The sequence below is a fragment of the Lucilia cuprina genome, chromosome 4 (genome assembly GCF_022045245.1).
Source record: "Lucilia cuprina isolate Lc7/37 chromosome 4, ASM2204524v1, whole genome shotgun sequence".
Classification (NCBI taxonomy): Eukaryota; Metazoa; Arthropoda; class Insecta; order Diptera; family Calliphoridae; genus Lucilia; species Lucilia cuprina.
The window spans coordinates 3239368-3264818 of NC_060952.1; the positions used below are offsets into that span (position 1 = coordinate 3239368).

General features: G+C 28.1%; 1 protein-coding gene across 12 annotated transcripts in view; it reads right to left on the minus strand.

Moving 5' to 3' along the window:
• The window catches only part of LOC111690633 (F-actin-monooxygenase Mical), a 61757-nt gene that overhangs the window by 20159 nt on the left and 16147 nt on the right, over positions 1-25451 (minus strand). For 8 of the 12 annotated variants that reach the window (XR_006940456.1, XM_023453154.2, XM_023453149.2 and 5 more), the window contains exons 1-6: positions 2635-2797; positions 1499-2501; positions 1043-1434; positions 745-974; positions 555-687; positions 34-494 (exon numbers count right to left, since the gene is read on the minus strand). Coding sequence is in view for 11 of the 12 variants with exons in the window: in XM_023453154.2 (XP_023308922.2) it covers positions 34-494; positions 555-687; positions 745-974; positions 1043-1434; positions 1499-2501; positions 2635-2699 (2284 nt within the window). In the remaining variant the exon portion in view is untranslated. Of the gene's footprint in view, positions 1-33; positions 495-554; positions 688-744; positions 975-1042; positions 1435-1498; positions 2502-2634; positions 2802-14488; positions 14541-25451 lie in introns of those variants that run through there. The other 4 variants (XM_046947743.1, XM_046947742.1, XM_023453161.2 and 1 more) reach the window with 3 other exon arrangements.

A 25451-nucleotide genomic window follows, 5' to 3' on the forward strand; every position in this document is an offset into this window, starting at 1 on the left:
GATGATTAAATAACACCTAATAATAAGATTTACCTGCATTGCCTGCACCTGCAGCGTTACCAACAAACTGTTGTTCGTAACGTCGTTGGCGCTTTAATTTCTCCTCATCCAGTACGGAGCGTCTTTGCACCACTTGAGGAACATCCACCAGATCCTGTATGGGAGATTTGGCTTTTTGTTTGGTAGAAAGTTGTAATAGTTTCGAAAAGTCCGGTTGAGCATGTGCATTGTTAGTTTTGTATTTCTCACGCAAATCAGAGAAATCAATTTTGGGATGTTTAACATGCGGTATTTCGCCACGAAATACTTCACAGATTTGTTCTAAGTAATTAAGCCAAACTTTCGATTCTACATTGCTTAATTGTAAAGAATCTTTGCCACTCATTATGCGTGGTATATGCAATTCTTTGTCTAATATCTTAAAAGCGAGATCATTTTGTTCCACGGGGCTCAAATCTTTGACTGTATTAAAATCGACTAGATCTGGACGATAACTAAAAAAGGAACAAATAATTTAAATTGTAGTTAAACAGAAATTCTCTCAATATCATTACCGATTTATTAAAGCACATAAAACTTTGCCATTGGTAAAAACATCGGAAACTTCTTTAAGTTCCTTGGTAAATTCGTAGGCATGTAATTGGGCACAGATCCACCTCAATAATACAGTACTTAAAGGCATAGTATCTATAAAAAACAACAATTATAATTATTAAGTACTTTAAAGCAATCAAAAAAACAAACCTCCACTGCGACGTTTCCTGCGTACTGGAGTATCGACCTGAGTAGGTTGTATAGCATTTGTATCCATAAACGTTTGTTCCAAAACGGTATTATCATCTGTATCGATTAAATGTTTAACCTGCCAAACATTTACCGATGTGCGATTCAAATTGGGATAGCGAGTGGCGGGATCTACCGTATAACTGCCAATATCACGCTGCAAGTTTTCCGGCGTGGTTTGACCCAAAAGTCTTTAATATTAAAAATAAATATTTCAATTAATTTTTATTTTTTAAAAGAATTTTAATGTTTAATGTACCTGTAAATACTCTCACGTTGAGCCACAACACCCAAAGTACTATTGCCAGAATTGGACCATAGTTTTATGGCATATGCAGCATCCATACTGGATAAGAAACCACGAGCACAACCAGAGCCGGTGGGCCAAAAAGGCTCAAGCAAACTATCACCCACCAGACATTGTAAAAGACGAAAACCTTTGCGCACTATTACACGACATGAAGATTCAGCGGCAAACATGGAGGTAAAATCAAACATGGCAACATCGGGTTTTCCATAATGATTAACAGCAAATTCTAAATTTGGCATTTGATATTTGGTAGAAAATTCTGCAGCTTCACGAGCATAGTCTAAAAGTTTCTCAGTATTTACATTAATAGGAGCTAATAATTCCGCAGGATCAGCAAAGTCCTTTAAATATAAAATTTTAATTATTTTTAAAACTTTTTATTTTTTATTGCAAACTTAGACTTACTTGTAAAATAACTCCTTTGTCGATAAGACTATGCTTTTTGGCAGTCATTACAAAGTAATGTGTTTCATCCTTATAGTATACAATATTTTCCAAATCTATACCAGTAGTATGGTACAACTCCTTAAAAAAGGATTGATTGAATATAAACGCTACACCACTTATTTCCTCCGCTTTAGCTTCTGCTTCAGTTTTTTTATTTATGAAATTTGCCGTTATAGCTATGGCTAGTTTTCCTCGAAATTCCTTACGTTTAAAAGCCTCCAACGTATTACGTTTTCCATCTGCTCCTATTAACACATCAAATTCATAATGCGATACGGCATGATCAGCCGGCGTGACCGATGCCCTCCAACCACAACCATCACCACTTGGTTCTATTGTGCGTTCGAACGAAACACCCTCATGAATTTCAACGCCCAAGAGTAAAGCTACTTTAAGTAAGATACATTGCAACTGTCTAATCGATATATGATCTATTGAGCCAGCACAGAATTTTCCATAGAATTTCTTTGCACCCAAATTGCGTAGATCCGTTATAACAAAGGGCCACAAATGCAGAACATTGTTGCGCGAAATACGATCTCTCTTCTCAACCACCACCACTTTGGCGCCCAGCAGCTGGGCTTCGATGGCTGTGCGTAGACCACAAGGACCGGCACCAATTACTAGCACTCTTGTCCCAGTACAGGCTGTACCTTTGGCATAGGCTCGATGAGCAGCTCTCGCATCAAATTTCTTCCATAGAGCCTGTGCCTTCCATGAACGCACTTTGGTTTTAAGCTTTGGATAGAATTCATTAAGGGGGGCGGGTCGTAAGCCAACAACATCACACATTTGGCGATGTAAGCCGAGTATTTGACGCATTGTGGTAGCCACACAAAACAAATCAAACATCTCGGCTGCAGCAGCGGCTGCCTCATTATCAGCCATCTGTTGCGCCAACAGTTGCTGCTGCTGCATTTGCAGCTTTTGCTGTTGGCGTTGATGAGCTGACCGACTCATGCTATAAAGAAAAAAACAAATAATAAAAATTAATTAACATTATTCATTAAGAAAAACTATTAAGAATTATTATAAAAAGTTAAACGTTTTCTTATAAAAGTACTTGAAAATAAAAATATTTATGTTTCATTTACCACTTTACTGTGCAAACATAATAAATGGTAGTCGTCTGAGGAATAGTAGTATTATTATCTGCCATGATTATTCTAATAAATAATTTACAGAATTTTAAACTTTTTCTTAAAAAAATCTTTACTTTAGGTGTTGCTTTTCGTTTTGAAAGTTTATTTAATAATGAAACATTTTATCCTACAACCTGTGTTTATATATTCAAATGTAAAAAAAGAATAAAGAATATTATCCATTCATAGTCACAAAACAAACAAAAAAAAGGAAGGAAAACGTCAATGAACCTATAATATTTTGTAAAATTGTAAAATGTTTGTGCAAATATTTTTTTCTTTCTTAAGCATTTTATTGCAAAGAACATTAAAGGAGACAGTCAAGATGATCAATTAGTAAGTAATGTATCATTTGAAAGAATTTATTTATGTCTACAGTTGTCATAATGTTGTTTTTTATGTTAATAATTTTACTTTGTAATACACACTCAACAGTCTATTTTACACAAAAGCTGAGGACAATTTAATTTAAATATTTAAAAACTATATATTAATCATTCTCATGCACATATAAAGAAAAAAAATTATTATATTTTTTAATTTCCTTATGTATAGTCTATATTTCAGTCTATAGTCTAGTCTATAGTACAGACTAAAATATATATTTTAGTCTTTAGTCAATCCTATAGTCTAATCTAAATTCTGTAGTCTAGTCTTTAGTGTGTTCTAAAGTCTATTCTATAGTCTAGTCCATGGTATAGTCTATAGTCTAGTCTATAGTCTAGTCTATAGTATACTATAGACTAGACTATAGACTAGACTATAGACTAGACTATAGACTAGACTATAGACTAGACTATAGACTAGACTATAGACTAGACTATAGACTAGACTATAGACTAGACTATAGACTAGACTATAGACTAGACTATAGACTAGACTATAGACTAGACTATAGACTAGACTATAGACTATAGACTAGACTATAGTCTATTGTCTAGTCTATTGTCAGGGATTTATCCTGTAACTCAGATCTAAACTTCTTGCTACAATAAATATGTATGCATATATACATACATAATATGTAAATATACATACATATTAATAAATATACCGACAAGTTCAGTAAACTTTAAGAAACATAAATAATGTACTTTTATTTAAAATCTATCTGAATCTATAAAATACATAAATTTTTCTTAGATTAATTTAAACTGAATGTTGTTTTTGTAATCATTAAAACATCAGCTAGCATAAAGGAAATAAATGTAAACATGTGTTAACAATAACTAAAAGAAAAAGAGAGAAAATACAATAACAAATTAACTTTTTCTGAGTACAATAAAAAACAGCAGGTAAAACATACAATTACTAGAAGCATTTGAAAAAATACTCTAAATTTTAACAAAACTTGTCAAATTACATATTGTGTTAATTATTTAAAATTTTTTAAATATGTATAAACGTAGATAATCAATATTAAAAAAAAACTAAGTGTTTCCCAGATATTTGTCGTATATAAATTCTTACAAATTAACTAATAAATCGAGACAAAGAAGTAATGTGGCTGATGTTAACGCCAACGAATCTTTTACACGTTTTTTTTCGTTAGATATTTATTATTTTCTTCAGTTGTTATAATGTTTATGTTATAAAAATGTATAACGAAAAAACATATGATATACAATATAAAACCAGAAATAAACTTCAAGTGGGTCGATAAATCGAAAGAGGCAGTCTGTTGTTCTACCGTCAGACAGATAGATATACATTCTTAACAGACTATCATATGTATGTATATGTTCAGAAATAAAGTATAAATACTAACCACATATAAAATGCAAAAATATTGTTTTCTCTAAAATTAAATTCTTTTTAAGTTTTTTTTTACTTATTACTTTATGTATTCACGTGTACATGTTTAATATATTTACATAGCCTTACACAGTCCTAGTAGTGTTTTAGAAGTTTGACTGTGTTTTTTCTGTATGTTCTTATAATTAAATAGATTAACCAAATTATGAACTGGTTCACTACTGTTCAATTGTCTAGTCTATAGTTTAGTCTATAGTCTAGTCTATAGTCTAGTCTATAGTCTAATCTATAGTCTAGTATATAGTCTAGTCTATAGTCTAGTCTGTAGTCTAGTCTATAGTCTAGTCTATAGTCTAATCTATAGTCTAATCTATAGTCTAGTCTATAGTCTAGTCTATAGTCTAGTCTGTAGTCCATTCTATAGTCTAGTCTATAGTCTAGTCTATAGTCTAGTCTATAGTCTAATCTATAGTCTAGTCTATAGAATAGTCTATAGTCTAGTCTAGTATATAGTCTAGTCTATAGTCTAGTCTATAGTCTAGTCTATAGTCTAGTCTATAGTCTAGTCTATAGTCTAGTCTATAGTCTAGTCTATAGTCTAGTCTATAGTCTAGTCTATAGTCTAGTCTATAGTCTAGTCTATAGTCTAGTCTATAGTCTAGTCTATAGTCTAGTCTATAGTCTAGTCTATAGTCTAGTCTATAGTCTAGTCTATAGTCTAGTTTTTAGTATAGTCTATAGTCTAGTCTATAGTCTAGTCTTTACTCTAGTCTATAGTCTAGTCTATAGTCTAATCTATAGTCTAGTCTATAGTCTAGTCTATAGTCTAGTCTATAGTCTAGTCTATAGTCTAGTCTATAGTCTAGTCTTTAGTCTACGCTATAGTCTAGTCTATAGTCTAGTCTATAGTCTAGTCTATAGTCTAGTCTATAGTCTAGTCTATAGTCTAGTCTATAGTCTAGTCTATAGTCTAGTCTATAGTCTAGTCTATAGTCTAGTCTATAGTCTAGTCTATAGTCTAGTCTATAGTCTAGTCTATAGTCTAGTCTATAGTCTAGTCTATAGTCTAGTCTATATTCTAGTCTATAGTCTAGTTTATAGTCTAATCTATAGTCTAGTCTATAGTCTATATAATCTAGTCTATAGTTTAGTTTATAGTCAAATCTATAGTCGAGCTTGTTATTTTAAATAAAAATTAATGAATGTATTTAAAATGTATTTTTTAAATTTAAAATTTTTTAAATTTAAAATTTTTTAAATTTAAAGTACATTAACGCATTTGTCTGGAAGTGTGCCTAGAATTTGTACAATAGGTGTATCATCAAGTACATTTACTTTCTCAAACATTTACATTCATACTAAATCAGACAGTAGTAATGATGCAAATGAGGTGTCGGCCACAAAGATCATCATCATTGTGCAAACGAATCAACTTTGTCACTGTCGCTAAATGACTGACAACACAAAAAAAAAAGAAATTTAAAACAATAATTACTTAAAACATGACGATGTTCATGATAACAATAAAAATAATTTTTTTAGTAAGTTTTTTTATATTTTTAACAAAAAAAGTTCATTGTAGTCATAAAAATATGTTAGGTTGTTGGTGCCCAGTGAAGGTGTCGGTCGGTCATTATAGTAATTTAATAGAATTTTTTCCACCTGTGTCATTTTAATTTAAACTAGAGTAAATTTATGGTGTTTTGGTTATGGAAAATTATTAATTTGTAAAAAGGCTTTTAATAATTCAAAAATATTATAGTAAGTTAACAAGAGCCGATATTAGAAATTTGTATTTAAAATAAAAACATAACCTAAAACAATTATTAATAAATCAATATTAAAAAACTATTTTAAAATTCACTGTATTTATTTATTTATTTATAAAAAAAACTAAAATGATTTAACACATATTGTTACATTTCTGGAATATTTTACATTTGGTAAGATTAAAAAAATGACATAACCTCAATAATAAAAATAGCATTATAAAAAATACTTACTTTCCTTTTTCATTTGTAAAAATATTTCTGAGAAGACAAACTTTTAGTTTAGTTTCAATTGTGAATAATGTGTGTTAAAATGATTTCATTTCACTTTAAAATTCAATCAATCTCAACAAACAATAATAATTTACTTAGATTTTTATTTTTCTTTGTTTTTTTTTTATGCCAACATTCATCATTCATTCATTGTCTTCTGCTTCTAGTCAACTTCCAAAAATTCCCTTTACCCCCACTTTCGCTGTTCGCAGTCCACATGTTCGAAATGGCGCAAAACAATGCATTGTTTATTGAGGCAGTATTTTATATTACGAAAATTTCTCGTATTATTTTGTGAATCATTTTTGTGCTGTTCTTGTTTTGTTGTTGCTATTATCCTAGTAAAGAATTTAATAAATATGATTATTAGGGTAGGGTTTTTGTCGTTCTCGAATTTGAAGATATATTGTTTAGATTTTAAAATCTGGAATTTTGAGTCAAATCTACAGACTAAAACACTAACCAAAGTTTTCGAAATTTCAATCATATATTCGATATTTGAACCGAACATTGTTTTGAAAAACGTATGAACATACGGAAGGCCTATATATAAGAATTCAGAACATTCATCTTATAAACTCAATTCAACTCTTTATCATTATCCGATTTGATGCAAATTTTTAGAGTTTAACTAACAATTATAAAGCCCTATAATTCAAGTGCTATAAATTCCCAAAATAATAATAAAACCATTTAAAAAAACACCCTAATGTCGCACGTATGTGGGTGGTTGGTTGGTTGGTTGAATACAAAAAAAGTAATAAACATGACACAACAAAACAACACCAAACAAAGCATGAATCATTTTTTTTATTTTTTTTGGTAAGATAAAATAAAAATAAAAACAAAAATAAGAAATTCATTTAAGTTAAAACAAATATAAACAAGAAAAAACACCCTTCTATAATGTCTATTACAAAATTTTTATTATTATTTCTTTGCAAATGATTGAGGTAAACAACCCTCGTTAAAAAATGTTTTATTATTATTTTTTCTTTTCAACATTTTTTTCAAAACACCATAAAAGGCCACGATTTTATATGAATGACATTTAAGAGTGCAATCTTAAATGACGACGTTAGGCCTATTTTAAAAATGTTTAACACCTGACAAGGGACTAAAATTTCAGATCAGTTGCTGGGACAATTGTTTCGTATTAGACATTATAATTAGTATTGATCTTGAATAACTTCCATTGTTTTTTTTTTAATTTTTATAAATTGAATTAAAAATTTTCTTATTTATAGCAAAAAGTACGCGTTTCATGAATGATGTGAGATTTTGGAAATTAGCCAAAAAAATTTTTTTTTAAAGAAAAAAAAATAGTTTTTAGAAAAATATTTGTATATAAATTGTATGCATGTGTATTTTGGTAGTACTGTTATGACGTATCTTTTGAGTGGCCAGCCTTTAATTAATTTAAATGTCATGGTTGCAGTTCTTTTTTCTAAGAAATGGTTAATAAAATTTTTAAAATTTCTAAAATTAAAAAAAAACTATATCTTTAATAATAAAAAGTACAAGTAATGAATATAGTAAAATACTATTCCTTTTTGGAACAAGTAATATCAAAACACAAACATTTATTAAGACTTTTCCATTCATGTTAACCAAAGTTTTAGTTTAAACATTAACATTTTAGAGTTAATTGAAAAAGGGAGAGAGCGCAAACAGAAAAAAGGAGTAGTAGACCTATTTTTCTGAAAGATTTCTTTTATATCCACAATTAATTTTACATTTTTACAACACTATTATATGTAATAGACTTTGGTTGCTGTTGCAGTTGTAGTTGCTTTTGAGTCTTTTTCAAATGACCCAAATTTGTTTACACAAAAATAAAACTAAAATAATAAAGAAAATAAAAAAAAAACTGAAAATAAAAATAAAAGTATGCATGTTTGTTTTCAGAAAGAATCTGAAAGTTTATAAACTGTTGAGTGAAAAAATGTTGGCAGTTATAGGGTATATTGTGTGTATTGAAATTTAGAAAAAATTTCAAAATTTTTCAAAAATTTTAAATTAAAACAAATTTAAACGATTTGGTTTGATCTTTTGGTTTTGATTTAAATTTATGATGAAAATCTGCAAAACCTATATAGAATATCTAAAACAACAATAAAGTGTGTAAACACTAGAATTGCATAGTTTGCATTAAAATATTTTTGCAAGAATACACAAAAAATTTATGTACATACATACAATAAAAACAGCATAATAGAATATTTAGAACTACATACATGTATGTACTCGTAAAATGAACAGAACTGTGGCAACAACCATTTAAAAACCTCATATACGACTAGATTATGTCATGCGTCTTGCAAACGCCATAAAATACAGAGACGCAGAACTATAACAGCAGATGTTTAAAGGTATTAAACTATTGTTACAGCTGTAATATGTTTAAAATTTATTTCGAAATTATTAAATTTATATAAAGTCCAAATTCTGTGCACAAATAGTGAATATATGTAATATACAGAAAAGTTGATATATCTCAAGGGGATATTTCGAATGGATTCTAGGCTAGTGAAAAAAAGGCCCGTTTGTATGGGTTTAACTAGCACCCAAAATGGACTTCAAACATGGCTAAAGAAAAACATGCACACAAGAATTACGTGTACCATAGACAGACAGGCGAAAATAGATTGATCGATTTACTAAGCGATTCTGAACCGACACTCCCTAAATTAGCCAAATTTCAAAAAAGTACCAAAAAAAACTATTTATTAAACTATTATTTTACTTTTTTAGTTTTGAATTTCCAAATTTCTATTTGACAGAAGACCAATCTCCTTTCCAAATGTCAAGCTACGCATACACTATTCTCTGAACTAGCTATATACTGACATTGAAGTCGAAGTGCTTTACGTGAACACCTGACCTGATGGCCTATTTCACGGAGGTCTTTTTCATTCACTGGGTGTGTAAAAAATAACAACTCACCACTTCCCCTTTGTGTATCTTGTGTATCTGTCAGGTCCATTTTCTAATCTCTGACCATTGCTGGCTCGTTGCTTAACTTCCGAGATGTAAAACATTACTTCCGTTTATAACTACGACCCTTTTGAGTAGGCAACAGCACATAGAGACGTATCATAGTACGAATCCATCAAATAAACTGGAACTTTGTTCTTACTCACACGGACTCACTGTGGTTATTCAATGTATTGACAATGACAAATTGTTAGAAACAGGTAGATTGTCAGTTCAGAGCTGCCAACAAAAATTTACCGTTTTCACGGTTGTCACATTATGTTATTGCAAAAGTGTTCAGATCTTATTTTAGGTGTATATGTATGTTCTTAAATGCACAGTGTTGTCAATAGAAAACAATGTCAGATGCATAAAATTTGCACATCTGTCAATAAAAATTGTCAGACAATTATTTGACAAAGGCGACGTAATGCGTTTAGACGGCTATCTGACAATATTATTGTTTTACAATTTACTGACAATACTTATTCTTACAACGTTGCAAGACAAATATTGTAAGTTCACACGGTTGTTGTTCATTTTCTAAAAATCGTTGGAAGATCTGTCTTCAACCGTTTAAACTGACCGATGATGAATATGTCAGACAATCAGTGAATCAGAATTGTATATATACATATACATATGTATGTAGATTGCAAAAATTTTACTGATCTAAAGTCATAGTGGCAAAATAAAAAACTGACCGTTTCTGGTACAATTTTAACACACAAAAATAAAAACACTTTAATTTTCTTTTTAACAATTGCAACATTTCATATTTCTGACACATATCCATCAACTATGTAAAACATTAGATGACAAACATTTAGTTACTAAATTTTAGTATATAAAACAATTTTTCAATGCGTCCACACTAAATATAGTATGTATTTGTGATATGAAAGTATATATTAAAAAAAACATAATAATAATTTATTTAATTTATTTTACATAGTTTCTCTCATCTCATGATGTTGTGAAATTAAGCTTTTAAGTTGAATTCTACAAATTAAATACACAACACAACAAAAAAAACTATTTTAGAATTTTACTTATTGTGTCTAATTAGAAAATTTTTTGAATGAAAAAGATAAAATAAAAATAAATCACAAAAATAACTTACGATTTAAACATTTTAGAGGCAACTTGTCTTAAGCAATTAGGCGGCCGGTTTTTTATAATGAAATTGATTAAAATATAAATTTAAGAAAACTAAAATTCAGTTTATTAGAATGATTTAAAAATTATGAACTAGTCAACCACATTTTTATTTTAAATTAAAAAAAATATTCACCAAAAAGCAGAATGCTTGGAAAATTCAAAAGAGTAATTGCAGTGTGTCAATTAAATAAAAAAAAATTTAACGCTTTGTTGATGATTTACATAAATATGAACAATTTGTTTATTTTTAATATAGAATTTAATATTATATTTATATACACCTTTATTTATATTATATACACTCTCTCCTATATAATTAAGAGGACTGTTTTAAGTTAAATATGTGTATCTTTCATAATTTGATTTTCTTTTATTATAATTTCCAAAAATTGAATTCTTATTTAATTCCTTAATATTTCTTATTGAAAAAAGTTAAATAGTTAATTTCAATACGAAAATCAAAATCTATAGGTCAAGGGTCAATTTTAAAGTACAAACTTTGGGTTTTTTATAATAAAAATAATTAATTAATCTAATACAACAATCTACCAATTACAAAGGTTATTTACGCCGCACAGATTACTTTAACACAGTCCTTAAACCGTTCTACATAATTTCTATTGATGTCTGAGTGTGGAATTAATATTTTTAGATTTGTGTATGTATTTTGAAATGAAAAAAGTTAAACAAAAAGTTTTTGTTTTTATTTTTCAAATCGTGTACACAAAAATAACGATAATTTTGTATTTATTAAATAAAACAGGTAAATAGTATTTCCATTTACTTCTCTTTATGAATGAGTGCACATTTGTGTTGTTGCTAGTGCCACTAACACTCTGCCGCATCTAAAACTCTTTAAGCTACTTGCAGCATTTTGTATGCTGTCAAAAACAAAAAAAGCTAAAACCCCACAAATATAAAGAATTAGTGAATACTTATACACATTGGAAAACATACATACTTTGGGTATGTATAATATTTATGCTATGAATCGGTGCTCGCCACAAAGAGCACATATTTTTCTTAACAGATTTTATAGGGATTTCTTAACAACTAAAAATGTTTTGATTGTAATATTATTAAATGTGTTCGTACATATAACAAATTTTGTTAAAATTCATTTTATTTTCTCGGACCCTGAAGTCTAGGGTTGTACTTCACTGATATTTATGTATGTATATGCATTGTGCATTTTAATCAATATTATAAAGATTTTTTTGGAAATCAGAAAGTGTTTATTTTATCTTTAAATAGTTTTCACTTAAATTCTATTTGAAAAAAATAATTTTTTTAAATGGCCGACTTTTGTACAAAACTAGACTATGGCTTAGAATGCAGATCATATACCACATTTTAAACTGGTCTATATACTAAAGACTAGACTATAGACTTGTCTATACTAGACTATAGACTAGACTATTGAATAGATTATAGTGTAGACCATAAACTAGATTATAGACTAGACTACAGACTAAACTATATACTAGACTATAGATAAGACTATAGACTAGACTATAGACTAGACTATAGACTAGACTATAGACTAGACTATAGACTAGACTATAGACTAGACTATAGACTAGACTATAGACTAGACTATAGACTAGACTATAGACTAGACTATAGACTAGACTATAGACTAGACTATAGACTAGACTATAGACTAGACTATAGACTAGACTATAGACTAGACTATAGACTAGACTATAGACTAGACTATAGACTAGACTATAGACTAGACTATAGACTAGACTATAGACTAGACTATAGACTAGACTATAGACTAGACTATAGACTAGACTATAGACTAGACTATAGACTAGACTATAGACTAGACTATAGACTAGACTATAGACTAGACTATAGACTAGACTATAGACTAGACTATAGACTAGACTATAGACTAGACTATAGACTAGACTATAGACTAGACTATAGACTAGACTATAGACTAGACTATAGACTAGACTATAGACTAGACTATAGACTAGACTATAGACTAGACTATAGACTAGACTATAGACTAGACTATAGACTAGACTATAGACTAGACTATAGACTAGACTATAGACTAGACTATAGACTAGACTATAGACTAGACTATAGACTAGACTATAGACTAGACTATAGACTAGACTATAGACTAGACTATAGACTAGACTATAGACTAGACTATAGACTAGACTATAGACTAGACTATAGACTAGACTATAGACTAGACTATAGACTAGACTATAGACTAGACTATAGACTAGACTATAGACTAGACTATAGACTAGACTATAGACTAGACTATAGACTAGACTATAGACTAGACTATAGACTAGACTATAGACTAGACTATAGACTAGACTATAGACTAGACTATAGACTAGACTATAGACTAGACTATAGACTAGACTATAGACTAGACTATAGACTAGACTATAGACTAGACTATAGACTAGACTATAGACTAGACTATAGACTAGACTATAGACTAGACTATAGACTAGACTATAGACTAAACTATAGACTAGACTATAGACTAGACTATAGACTAGACTATAGACTAGACTATAGACTAGACTATAGACTAGACTATAGACTAGACTATAGACTAGACTATAGACTAGACTATAGACTAGACTATAGACTAGACTATAGACTAGACTAAAGACTAGACTATAGACTAGACTATAGACTAGACTATAGACTAGACTATAGACTGGACTATAGACTAGACTATAGACTAGAATATAGACTAGGCTATAGACTAGACTATAGACTAGACTATAGACTAGACAATAGACTAGAATATAGACTAGACTATAGACTAGACTATAGACTAGACTATATACTAGACTATAGACTAGACTATAGACTACACTATAGACTAGACAATAACCTACATTCAGTATTATCAACGATTTCTACACCTAAAAACTCTCACAAAATTAACGACACTTTCTTAAAGGTTTTTTCTTTCATGACTTTTAATTAATTAATTTATCATCCAACCAATTACATTACAAACATTGTTAATTAATATCATGACAAATATTTTAAAAGCATATTCCTGTATGAACACAAATCGAGGGGTTAATTATATGTTTAAACATAACGGTAGTTTATATGAAAATATTCTGTTTCATTGCACTTTATTGTAACACTCACTTAAAATTGAATTAAATGATAATGACTCTGATTCAAATGATAACACACAAGTCTTTTGTTCGTAAGAAAATGCTCACACAAAAGATTGATGTAAGTTGGAATCACAATGACAAGAGAAGAAAGAATGAAAAAAAAAAACAGCTGAAAACCCACATTGTTTGTAAGTAATGTTGTGCTACTTAAACGTACACATTTAGTAAGTATGACTGGCTTGACTGACAAAGTGACTCCTCCTCTGTCTGAGAATTGTTGGGGGGACAATAATAACAAGAACAACATGTGTAATGTTAACTAATTAAGATTACAAAAAGTACTTTATGCTTTTTTGTCAATTCCAGATACATAATATTTCTTTGTGTCTACGAACAAGATTTTTTTAGATTATATGGGAATACTGTTCTCTACATACTTATTTAAGGCGGCCATCGCCTCAAATGGTATTAAATTGAGGGGATAGTTTAATACAATTTCTAGAAATTTTTCGATTTCTTGAAATTATTCCAGAAAAATTTTTACATTAAAATTATGTTTACATTCACAAGCTCTTATAACGTGCGCATTTATAACTTTGTCCTTTGTAGCACCTATCGAAAAAGAATTGCTCTAAAAATGTGAAAAGAAATTGATCTGCGTTGAAACCCTAATATTAAAAAACTTAAAGATTCTTTTGAACTTAAGATTTATCAGTATGTATATTGATTTATTTCCATACTTACTTTGTTTAGTCGATGTCAAAACAGATAGGCAGCACATAAAGGCCGATTTTATCTGTAAAGAATAAATAAAAAAAATATTGCGTTAATTTTTTTTTTTTTTGTGTTATTGTTAAAGCAAAATTATGAAATTTTTTGTCATAAAATTTTGTATTTGTTTTGGGTTAATGAACCCGCAACAGAAATTGAAAATAAAGATCATTTATTTACAAATATTTGTTTCAAATTTATGATTCACCAAATTGTTTCCTCTCATAATGGATTTTTTCCTGTAATTTTGGTAAAACAATAAAAATAAATTAAAAATAAAATCTAGATAAAGGTCAATTACTTATATAAACATTTTGGAATTTAACTGACAATAAATGAACTCAGTTTGATGACCTATAATAAAAAAATATATATTTTTTCAGCCCACAACCATAAATATTTAAAAAAACATTATTTATGGCATAAAATTTTCAATAAAAAAACATTCTTTGATACGTTTTGCACGTGCAAGTCTAAAACGTGCAAATAATTTCATTTATTTTTTATTTTACTTGTTCTTACAACGCCTAATTTCCTTTAAGACTTTCTTTTTATAGACCTTGTGGTATTTCAAATGAACGAAAAGTTGAAAGGACTTAACAAAAAAAAACAAACTTCTGCAGGCTATGATGGATGAATGACGTCGTTTATTTCGTATAATGTATAAAAAATAAGAAATAAGTATTATGGCAATTATGGCTATAATAAGCTTAATGTAAAGGTAGGTCAATAAAACACAGGAAGACAACAAACTGTAAAATAAACCAAGAAAAAAAGACGCAAAAAAAAAGAAATTGAAAAAACCGAAAAAGTATAAATACATACAAAACTTTTTTTAAATCTAATAAACCAAAAAAAAATTGTGCATAAAGTAAAAAAGTCACAATAAAACCAAAATAAAATAAAGAAAAACAAATTAAATAACTGGCGGCGCGCAACGAAACCAACCTATCATCACCGGCTTCATCATCATCATTACCACCTGAGGGGGGAGCTCACAAAATAAAAACAACAACAAATTATAAACAACAGTAAACCACCTCTATGCAGCAGTTAGAAGTTGCAGCATATACTACCCCCCAACGACTCAACGACTTTACACAAGGCAACAAAGTACAAACAAGCACGCTACGTCAGTCAAGCAGCCGAAAAGAAAGAGAAAACAAAAAGAAAAAATAAAAACTAAAAAAACATGTTTCAAACAAATATCAAAGCATAATACAGTGGAACTTATATGAAATGTTTTTAACAACGAAATTAAAGTTCTAAAAATTTTAATCAATTAAGACACATGAGTCCTTTTTTCTTATGTTTTTTTTTCGATTATTCCACAATCAGATTGATTAAAAGTATATAATTGTAGTTTTAATCTTTATTCAAACGAAATCTGCCCACTGTGATTTTACTGTATATAGGGATAATTATTTGGTTACTTGTATTTTGTTTTGCATGTTTTTGCAAAAGAAAAAAAACTGAAACAAATCACGTGGTTTTATTTCGCTTTTTCCAATTTTAAAACGCTGCAACTGCAGTAATTATTTTTTTATAAATATGTATGCAATGGTTGTTTACCATCAGACATGGGAAATTTAGCAGTATTGTAATTTTTGACATTTAAATTTCTGTTGAATTTCAAACATTGATAATATAAACAATTTTTTTAATATTTTTGATCCTGTAAATTAAGTGACACTCGAAAGTAGTTTTCAAAAGCTTTAGAAAACATAAATACGTACTAAGGAACAGTTCTCGATTTTTCTTAAAAAATCATTTTGGGAATCTACTAAAGAAATATGATATTTAGTATAGAACAGGTTACAAGAAGATGTTTCAGAACTAGTATATGTTTCAATGAAATCTCTTAAGAACTCTTAAGAAATACATTAGAATCATAACATGTTACACAGAACTAATCAATTTAGAGCAAATTTTATGAAAAGATTTGAATTTTGATAGGAACTTTTGTCAATAAAACCAAATATTCGATATTCGATAGTTAGTTAGTTTGAAAGGAGGATGTATACACATCAAATCCGAAGAAATACACCTAGGCCTCTATCGGGCCTGTTGTGAGTTCCTTAACCCGTGTCACTGGTGGGAATCGAACCCACCACCTCCGGTCTACCAGACTAGAACACTAAGCACTAACCTACCGAAGGCCATTGATATTCGATAAATATATTTTTATCGGCTTAAATTTTAAATTTAATCAAACTTACTTTTGCAGAATTTCTGGAAAATTCTCGAATTTTAGAAATCCACTTATCCATCCGCGATTTTCGTTTAAAGTTTATAAGTAACCAGCACTAGCAGGTTGTTATTACACCAAATTTTATTGCTTCAATCTGACTATATACCATATATACTTTTTATAGTTTTTGCACTTATGAACTTTTTATTTTATAATTTCTTTTCTTTAGATTTTTTGCCGTTATCAATAACGGAGTATTTATAATTTATTACAAATATGAATTTAAATTTTAATAAGAATATATTCTAAGCAATCAGCATTTTTTTACATAAAACTGTAATATAACATGAGAATACATTAAGCAAATATTTAATATAGTTTTGCTAAAATATATTTTTAGCAAACAATTTTTACAGATTTCATTTAATTGCAATACTAAGCAATTGAGAATCTGTTATCGTTTTTAATTTATAGACATTTAAATTCGAAATAATTAAAATGTTTAATTATAATAAACTAAGCGCCATTTGACAGTGAGACAACGACATCTGTCACTCACTGTCAAAGTTATAATTTATTATTCAACTTGCTGATCGGAAAAATGGGTTGAATATTTAGAATCAAAATAAATTTGTTTTATATATTACCATCAAATTAAGTTAAAGGCATTCGGAAAGTAAATCATAAATTAGTTTCAAAAGGGCTTGATCTTAATGCAAATGTACTTCGTAAAATATGCGCCAATATCTTTGATGTTGTAGATTTAGAAAAAACACCTTAAACAATATAAAAGACATGACAGTTTAATATTGAAAAATTGAAAATAATGTTTGATTTTTTTGTCATGTTCAATTTTTCACAAGTGTCTGCTCGAATAAGTATTTGTATGACGCTCCCTCTCTTCTTGAGACTACCTGGCGGTTTTTACAATTTTTCCAATTTTTTTGTTTTGTTTCAAGAGACAAATCATAAAAGACAAGTGCACATATTGGAAACTAGTTTAGACTCAAATTGCATTGAACTGAACACTTAAACATTGGCGTTGTTATTAGAAAGGTTGCATTACTTTTGAATTTGATTGGATGAGTTGCTGCTTGTTTTACGTAGTTTAGATATTTTGTTGCTGTCGTTTGTTACTTCAGCTAATAGTTGTGCTCCAAAAGGTACTTAGTGTCGGATAAAATGAGACTCAGTCATTGCATTGCCAGCAAATTAAATTAAACATGTGCAAAGTAAAAACGTTGAAACAAAAAAAAAACAAACTTTAACGCTTTCACTTGCATTGGAGACCAGAAAAAATTGTTTAACTGAAAAAAAACGTTTTATCTTTTCTAGTTGCAAACCTCCTTTAGGTTTAGCTGGAGACATTTTTTTTCGTTGCAAAAAAAGACAAATTGAAATTTATGATAGAAAATTATGACAGTTTGTTTAATGACACTTTTTTTTAATTTTAAACGAGATTTTTTTTATTAAATGAAACTTTCTTTAAATAAATATAGATATGGATTTATTTTTAAAAATATGTGTGAACGGAAGAAATTAATTACTTAAGCATATCCAAGTTATTTCATTAGGAGTATATTTGTAAAAAAATCGAACTATATTTTATTTGAGTGAGTCGTCACATTAGTATTCCCAAGTAATCTATCTGGTAGTCAAACAAGTCCCAAAGTTATATACGTTTAACACCCTTTTTAACTACGTATAGTTATTTGTTACCTTTTTAAGAATAACTATCAGTTTAACGATAATTAGACGTGCTGAAAATGTCCATAGATCGATAACAGGCAAAAACAGTTTGATTTAACTTAAATTTTGCAATTTTGATTCAGTAAAAGTGAGAGCTACAATTAAATCGAAAGAAGCTAAATAGAGCGAAATTGTATTGTCTTTTCTTGAGTAATATAGTCATAATAACTCCTACACCACTCGTTAGATATATAGTATTGTATATTAATGTAATACTAGATCCGGCCTATTTTAAGTTAGATCCCATGGTGATTTGCGACCTTGACATATCTCGTCCGGTTATCAATCGTGCTTCAAACTTGGTAAATGTTTTTTAGGTTTTTAAATAAAAAATCTGCAGTTTCTACTTAAACAGCGTTGAAGGAATCCAAAGCAGATACCGTTCTATCCATTTATTTCCATAGTTAGTTAGTTTGAAAGGATACGTTCATATATACATCAAACCAAAGAAATAGATTTAGGGGTAGTTATGCGCTCCTTTACTAGTACTTCAGGTGAAAATCGATATCACAATCTCTGATTTACCACAAGAAGCCTATCAAAAGTAAAATTTAGTTGTCTCTTTGCCAAAGTTAGTTAATGTCAGATAGGCTACCGAGCCTTGATAGATCTGTCTTGAAATCTCTTTGATTATATAATTTTTTTCTAAAAGACTATGAGAAAAAGTCTCTGTATTAATGAACTATGACCTTTAATATATAACGAAAGTCAAGACGAAGGTCTCTTAATTATAAACACTTTAATATCTTTTATAACAATATATCTTAAACTAATTTAACTGGACGTTTTTTTTTTTATTCCTCAATTGTTAATCAAGTTAATATTATTAGATACATGTTGGTGTAGAAGCTAATGAACAATTTAATATAAAATACAAAGTAAGGTCAAGATAGTATGTAGTACTTGTATCTTGCAAATAAATACTCATATATTCACATTCAACAAATTTCTGCAGTCACTCATTATAAAATTCTAATACAGAAAACAGTAGAAAGAAGTAAACTAATGATGTGGGGGCTGAGACTTGATACATGTTTGTCATGAGACATGTCTAAATCTATAATTATGACTAAATAATAAAGAAAAATAAAATACTTGCATAAATGAAATTAAAGGGTAGAAAGATATATTGTGAATGAAACTGAACGTTGGTAATAGGGTGGCATTTAATTTTATGGGAAATTTATAAAATAACAAATTCACATTTTTGTCATGTTATTTTTCTAAAAATAACTACTTGGCATAAGTACCCGTCTAATGATTTTACAAATATTGCACACAGCATGCTCAAATTTAAATTCATTCATTCATTTAAATATATATATATAGATATTTACATAGAAACGTGCGGTTGTATGTTTGACGACAGCTCATAGTATTTATTTCTTCAAATTGACATTTTAATAAGTAGTATTGTGGTTTTTTAATTAAATTACTTTTTATACATTTTGCATTATTTTAAATTCAATTGTTTACTTAAGACAAACTAAACTAATCGCAAAAAAAAGCAATGTTGTTAACGCTGATGATGATGCCTTTTATGGCATCATGTGAATTTCGAAAAAAAAAACTTGAAATCAAAAGAGGAAAAACGCAAAAACCTCATGTAAGGTCAATAGCAATGAAATGTATTAACAACTAAAAACATATCTCAACATAATAAAAAAATAAATCTCTAATAAAAAAAACTAATAAATTCAAGTTTATAGTATGTAACTTTATAGGAAACGTGTAATAGATACATACAAACAGAAAATGTATATTAATAGTTGTTTTTTTTTCTGCCAAAAATAAACAACAAAAGCGAAAATAAATTAATTTGTACTAGATAAAATAACTAAAGAAAATAAGCGCGCGCTAAAAAAATGCAAAGTGTATGTGCAAATATCAAATGTGTAAATTAAGAAATGAAACGAAAGAGATTGAGAGAGCATCGGTAAACAAAAAAAGGAAACAAAGAGCGAGAGGCATATAATATGTATTTTAAATGAGTTTGTTAAACTTTGATTATTATGTGTCAAAGTGAATGTGTGTGTGTGTAAAAGAGTCTTTTGTATATTTTGCGATTTGTTTTTGCTGCTGATCATATGCAAAATAGCAAAATAGTTTATAATACGAGGATTGTTTGAAAATTAATTTCAAAATGTTATTACAAATGTTATAACTTTGACCAAATTAAGCTTCTTACTGATCAATATCTTAAAAGTTCACGACACTGAATAATGAAATGCTGTGAAAGCTATGTATACACGATTGTTAGATTCTTTAATATTGACAGAAAATTTTTCAGAAAATCTCTTTACTCCGTGTCAACTTTGTTTTGCAAGATTGTTAGATTTAATTTTTCGATTGTATGACATTTTCTGTCAATGTTGTAAGATCTGACAACCGTGTTTTACAGCTTTCAGAAAAAATAAAACTATATTACGAACATAATTCTTGAAAATTTAATGCAAACTTAAACCTTCTTTAATAAATTTACCTGAAACAAACTTAAACCGATCATTTCCAAGAGCAATGTCCTTGTAAGATTACTTTAATGTCAAAAAAGCATAACAAGAACAAACAATAAGATTTTTTTTAGTATCAGGACATGTCGCAATGAATAGGAATTCAATTTACTTTTAACCAAGAACGAACGACGAATTTGTTTCGTTTTTCTACTGGACATAATTTTTTTCGATATTCAAGTTTCAGTGTTATATTCTCCCTAAACAAGTATTGAATATTTAGCTCTAAGAATTATACATGTTTAGAACATGTATCAGTAGAGAATGACAAATGAGCAAGCTCTCTGAACTGTTTTGTTTGTTCTTTTATAAACACAAGCATTAACACAAAATGGGCGTTACGCCTTGCTATAATCTTAAGCATTTAAATGACATTTTAAACCAACCTCGTATCATGTTAAGTTATTATCAAATATGTTAAGCATGTTTAAATATAACTATTGTTGATATTATGCAAATTATTTGTAAAAAAAATATGCATACATAGAAATGAACTTAATTTATATCTGTATTGGCGTATATGTATGTATGTATGTATTTTATGTATTTATTATCTAATATTAAAATGTTTTAAATCTTGTATTACATGCTTTTTATAAAAGATTTCTATTTATATATTGTTTAATTTATACAAATTGTCAAATTAAAATGACATAATTTACGCTTAAAACTTTTATTTGTATTTATATATTTTATTGAAATTCTTAAGAGAATAAAATATATGACAATTTAATGAGTATTAAAAAGTAAGAGTAATTTAGAGTTAATTAAAAATGGTTGATATTATGACAAAACGTCATCATTCAAACTCTTTGAAATAAATGCGCCATTTTTTAATTTAAAAATACTTGTTTCAATTCACTGTAATTATTAATAACTTTAGAAAAGTATAAATAATTAAAATTAGAAAAAAAATCATCGTAGTCATTATTATTGCCTTTGTTTATTATTCCTCTATTTATTACCAGCTTTATTAATTAATATATAAATTTAGTTTGTAAAATTTTTGGCAAATTCTTTCACCTATATTTTTGCAAATTAATTATTTTATAAACAATTTTTTAATAGAATAAATTCCAAAATCATTGTCTATAAAGAAAACCAAACAAACAAAAAAAACTGTATGTTTCTTTTCATTTTTTAACAGATTCTTTAGAATTCAATTGTGTTAAAATAAATTTTGTTGTTTCTTATTTATAAAAATAAACAACATCTCCCCCACTGTGAATTCGAAAAAAAAATTTAAACATGTGTCCGTAACACAGCAGATACTACAACAGCCAATCGACCAACCAACCAACCCACCAAACTAAAGACCAACAACAATTGGGGTTTGTTGCAAACAAATTGAAAACTTTTTATTACGATTTCTTTCCCCAATTCCAAATTATATGTACGAGATTCTCAGTTCTATTTTATTCGAAAAATTTCAACTACATTTTGAAAATACTTATTGTATGCTGTGTGTATAAAATATGTATTTACAACAATATATTAATCTTATAATCTCTATGGATGTGGTAGATAAATAGATGGTACTGTATAAATTATTCTTGTGCAACAAACTGGTGTGGTTGGTGGTAAGTAAAAAGGAACTTGTAATATTTTGCTGCAAACAATGATATGGGGTCGTTTTTCTTTTCACATTTAATAATTTCCTATATTGATTACAGTCTAGGTTATAAACGAGACTTTCGACTAGACTGTAGTCCTAAATATAGTCCAGAATAAAGTCCTGGCTATAGTCCGGACTATAAACGAGACTATACACCAGACTATAGACGAGACTACAGTCCAAACTATAAACGACTCCAGAGTATAAACGAGACTATGGTCCAGACTATACATGATACTATAGTCCTGACTATAAACAAGATCGCAAACATACCGCTAACATACGAGAATATTGTCCAGACTATAGGCAATACTTAAGTCCAGGCTATAGACAAGAGCTTAAACGAGACAATAGCCCAGACTTTGAGACTGAAGTCCAAAATATAGACTATAGTCCAAGGTAGAAACGAGACTATAGTCAAGTCTAGAATATAGTCCAGACTATAGTCAGGCTATAGTCCTTGCTATGAAGTCCAAACTATAAACGAGGATATAGTCCATACTATGGACGGAACTATAGTGTAGACTATAGACGAAACAATGAACCAGACTATAGACGGGATTATAATCCAGACTATAGACAAGACTATAACCCAAGACTATATAAACGAGACTATAGTCCAGAGTATAGACTATACACGAGACTAGTTCGACTATAGACGAGACGCATTATAAATGACATCAGACTATCAAAAATTCTATAGCTCGAGATTATTGTCCACAGTATAGGCAATACTTTAATCTAGACCATGAACATAACAATAGTGCAGACAATGATACAAACTATGGACGATATTTTAGGCCAGACTATAGACAAGACTATGGTCTAGACAATAGTCTGTAATCAGACTAAAGACAAGAAACTAATCTTAAGACTGTAGACGTGAATTTATCCAAAAATAATAATAAAATTACGTTTTCTATCTTTATAATATCTTTAAATTATATTTGCTTGAAAAAAGTGTAATATCAAAATTTGTGAAGTAAAATATTTGAACAAACCGACAAAAATCGGACAAAAACGTAATATAATATTTGTCAATATATAATGCAAATAAAGGTATGTCATTGTAGATATTTATCAATAAGTAAAAAAAGTAAATAATCAGCAATTTATCTGTTTCTGATTAATTTATTTACTTAAATAATTTCGTGTGTGTTTTTTGCAGAAATTAAATTGATAAAATAAAATAATTATTTATTGATAAATATTTGTCACAAAAAAAGATTAACACAAACGAATACTTTATTGACAAAATTCTCTTTTGTTTTTACAGATTTGTAATTTAAAAAAAAAAAAACTTCCAAAAAATTTACCTTTGATTCCCGTTCAAACTTTTTGCTAATTACGAATAGATTTAGTCGTTTTTTTTTTTCTAAGAGCAAATATTTTTTATTTTTTTAAATCTAATCCTCGTTAACTAGAATATGTTGTTTGAATAATACTGTAATTTTGTTGAACAATTTATTTAGAGTGTTGTGAGCCACAAAATCGTGGGGGAATTTTGTAATAACTGTAATCATTTAAAATCGATATTCAGTTGTAGGTATAATAATTAAATGCACTTTACAGTTTGTAAATGCTGTAAATAAACAGGTTAACGGCATCCCAGCGAACATTATTTCTTACGTGTTCTAAAAGAAATTTAGTTTAGTAGTTTTTTTTTGCAGATTTTATAATGATTTTCCGTCAAACCTGATGCCTTTTGTCATTTTTGCACTAATCTCTTGATGAATTATGCCGATTTATTAAAAAAATTTTAAACAGGCGGATATTTTGTTTGATAATTTAATTTTTATTTAATAATTATCTGCTTAAGTTCTAAATTGCATTATAATTTCTAATAAACAACATAGAAATTAATTGTTTAAAATAATTAACCTCGAATTTTCAAATATATCCCCCCAGAGAGATCATTAATCATTTTTATGTAGTATTTTTTTTTCTTCTCTATAACATTGTAATTTTAATGAAGCTTTTCTAATTTAATTACTTGTAATTTAATTGTTAAACAATTAAATTAATTAAATTTTTGTTGAAAACACATGCAAAGGTTTTTTTTCAACAATTACAACATGAAAATTTGTTTTAACATTTTTAAATTTAAAATTAAATGCATTTAGTTTAGCAACATTTTATTTTTAAACTAATTTTGGTTTGAAAACGCAAGCGTTCAAACACCTACAACATTTAAAGCTTAAAGTAAAATTTAATTAGTTTTAATTTAATTATAACAAATTTAATTTTGAATAATTTTGTATTAAAGTTAAATTTAAGAAAAATTTCGAAATTTTCTTAAGATGTTTTAGAACTGCAACTACCACTAAAGAAACAATTACAAAACCTGTTTAGATACACCTGTCATAAAATTAATGTGACATTTGATATAAAAACTTTAAAAAGTGAAGCTTTTAATTAAAAGCAAACTGTAAAATAATTTCCAAAAAATGTTAATGAATAAACTTTTTTGTTTGTTATATTTTTAAGCAAAACACTTTTAATTTCTTTAGAAAACTTTAAAAGTAATTAAAATAAAACTAAAATCCGGTAAAATTAACGTTAAAAAAAAACTAAATTTGCAACGCTTAAAACTTTATAAACAAAAAACATAAAACTTATGTATTTAAAAATTAAAATTGTTGGAAGCTAGAGAAATACGTACGAATGAATGAATGATTTTGTGTGTTAATTTACTAAAACTTTTTTTGATATCTATTGTTTTGCATTTCCATTGAAGTTTTATTTTTTTTTTTTTTGCAAGTTTTAATATATTTTCTCTTTTTATTTTCTATAAAGTTTTTTTTTTTGAAAAATTATAAAAACAAACAACAAAAATAATTGTGTGAATAAATAATTTTCAAGGTTGTTAAA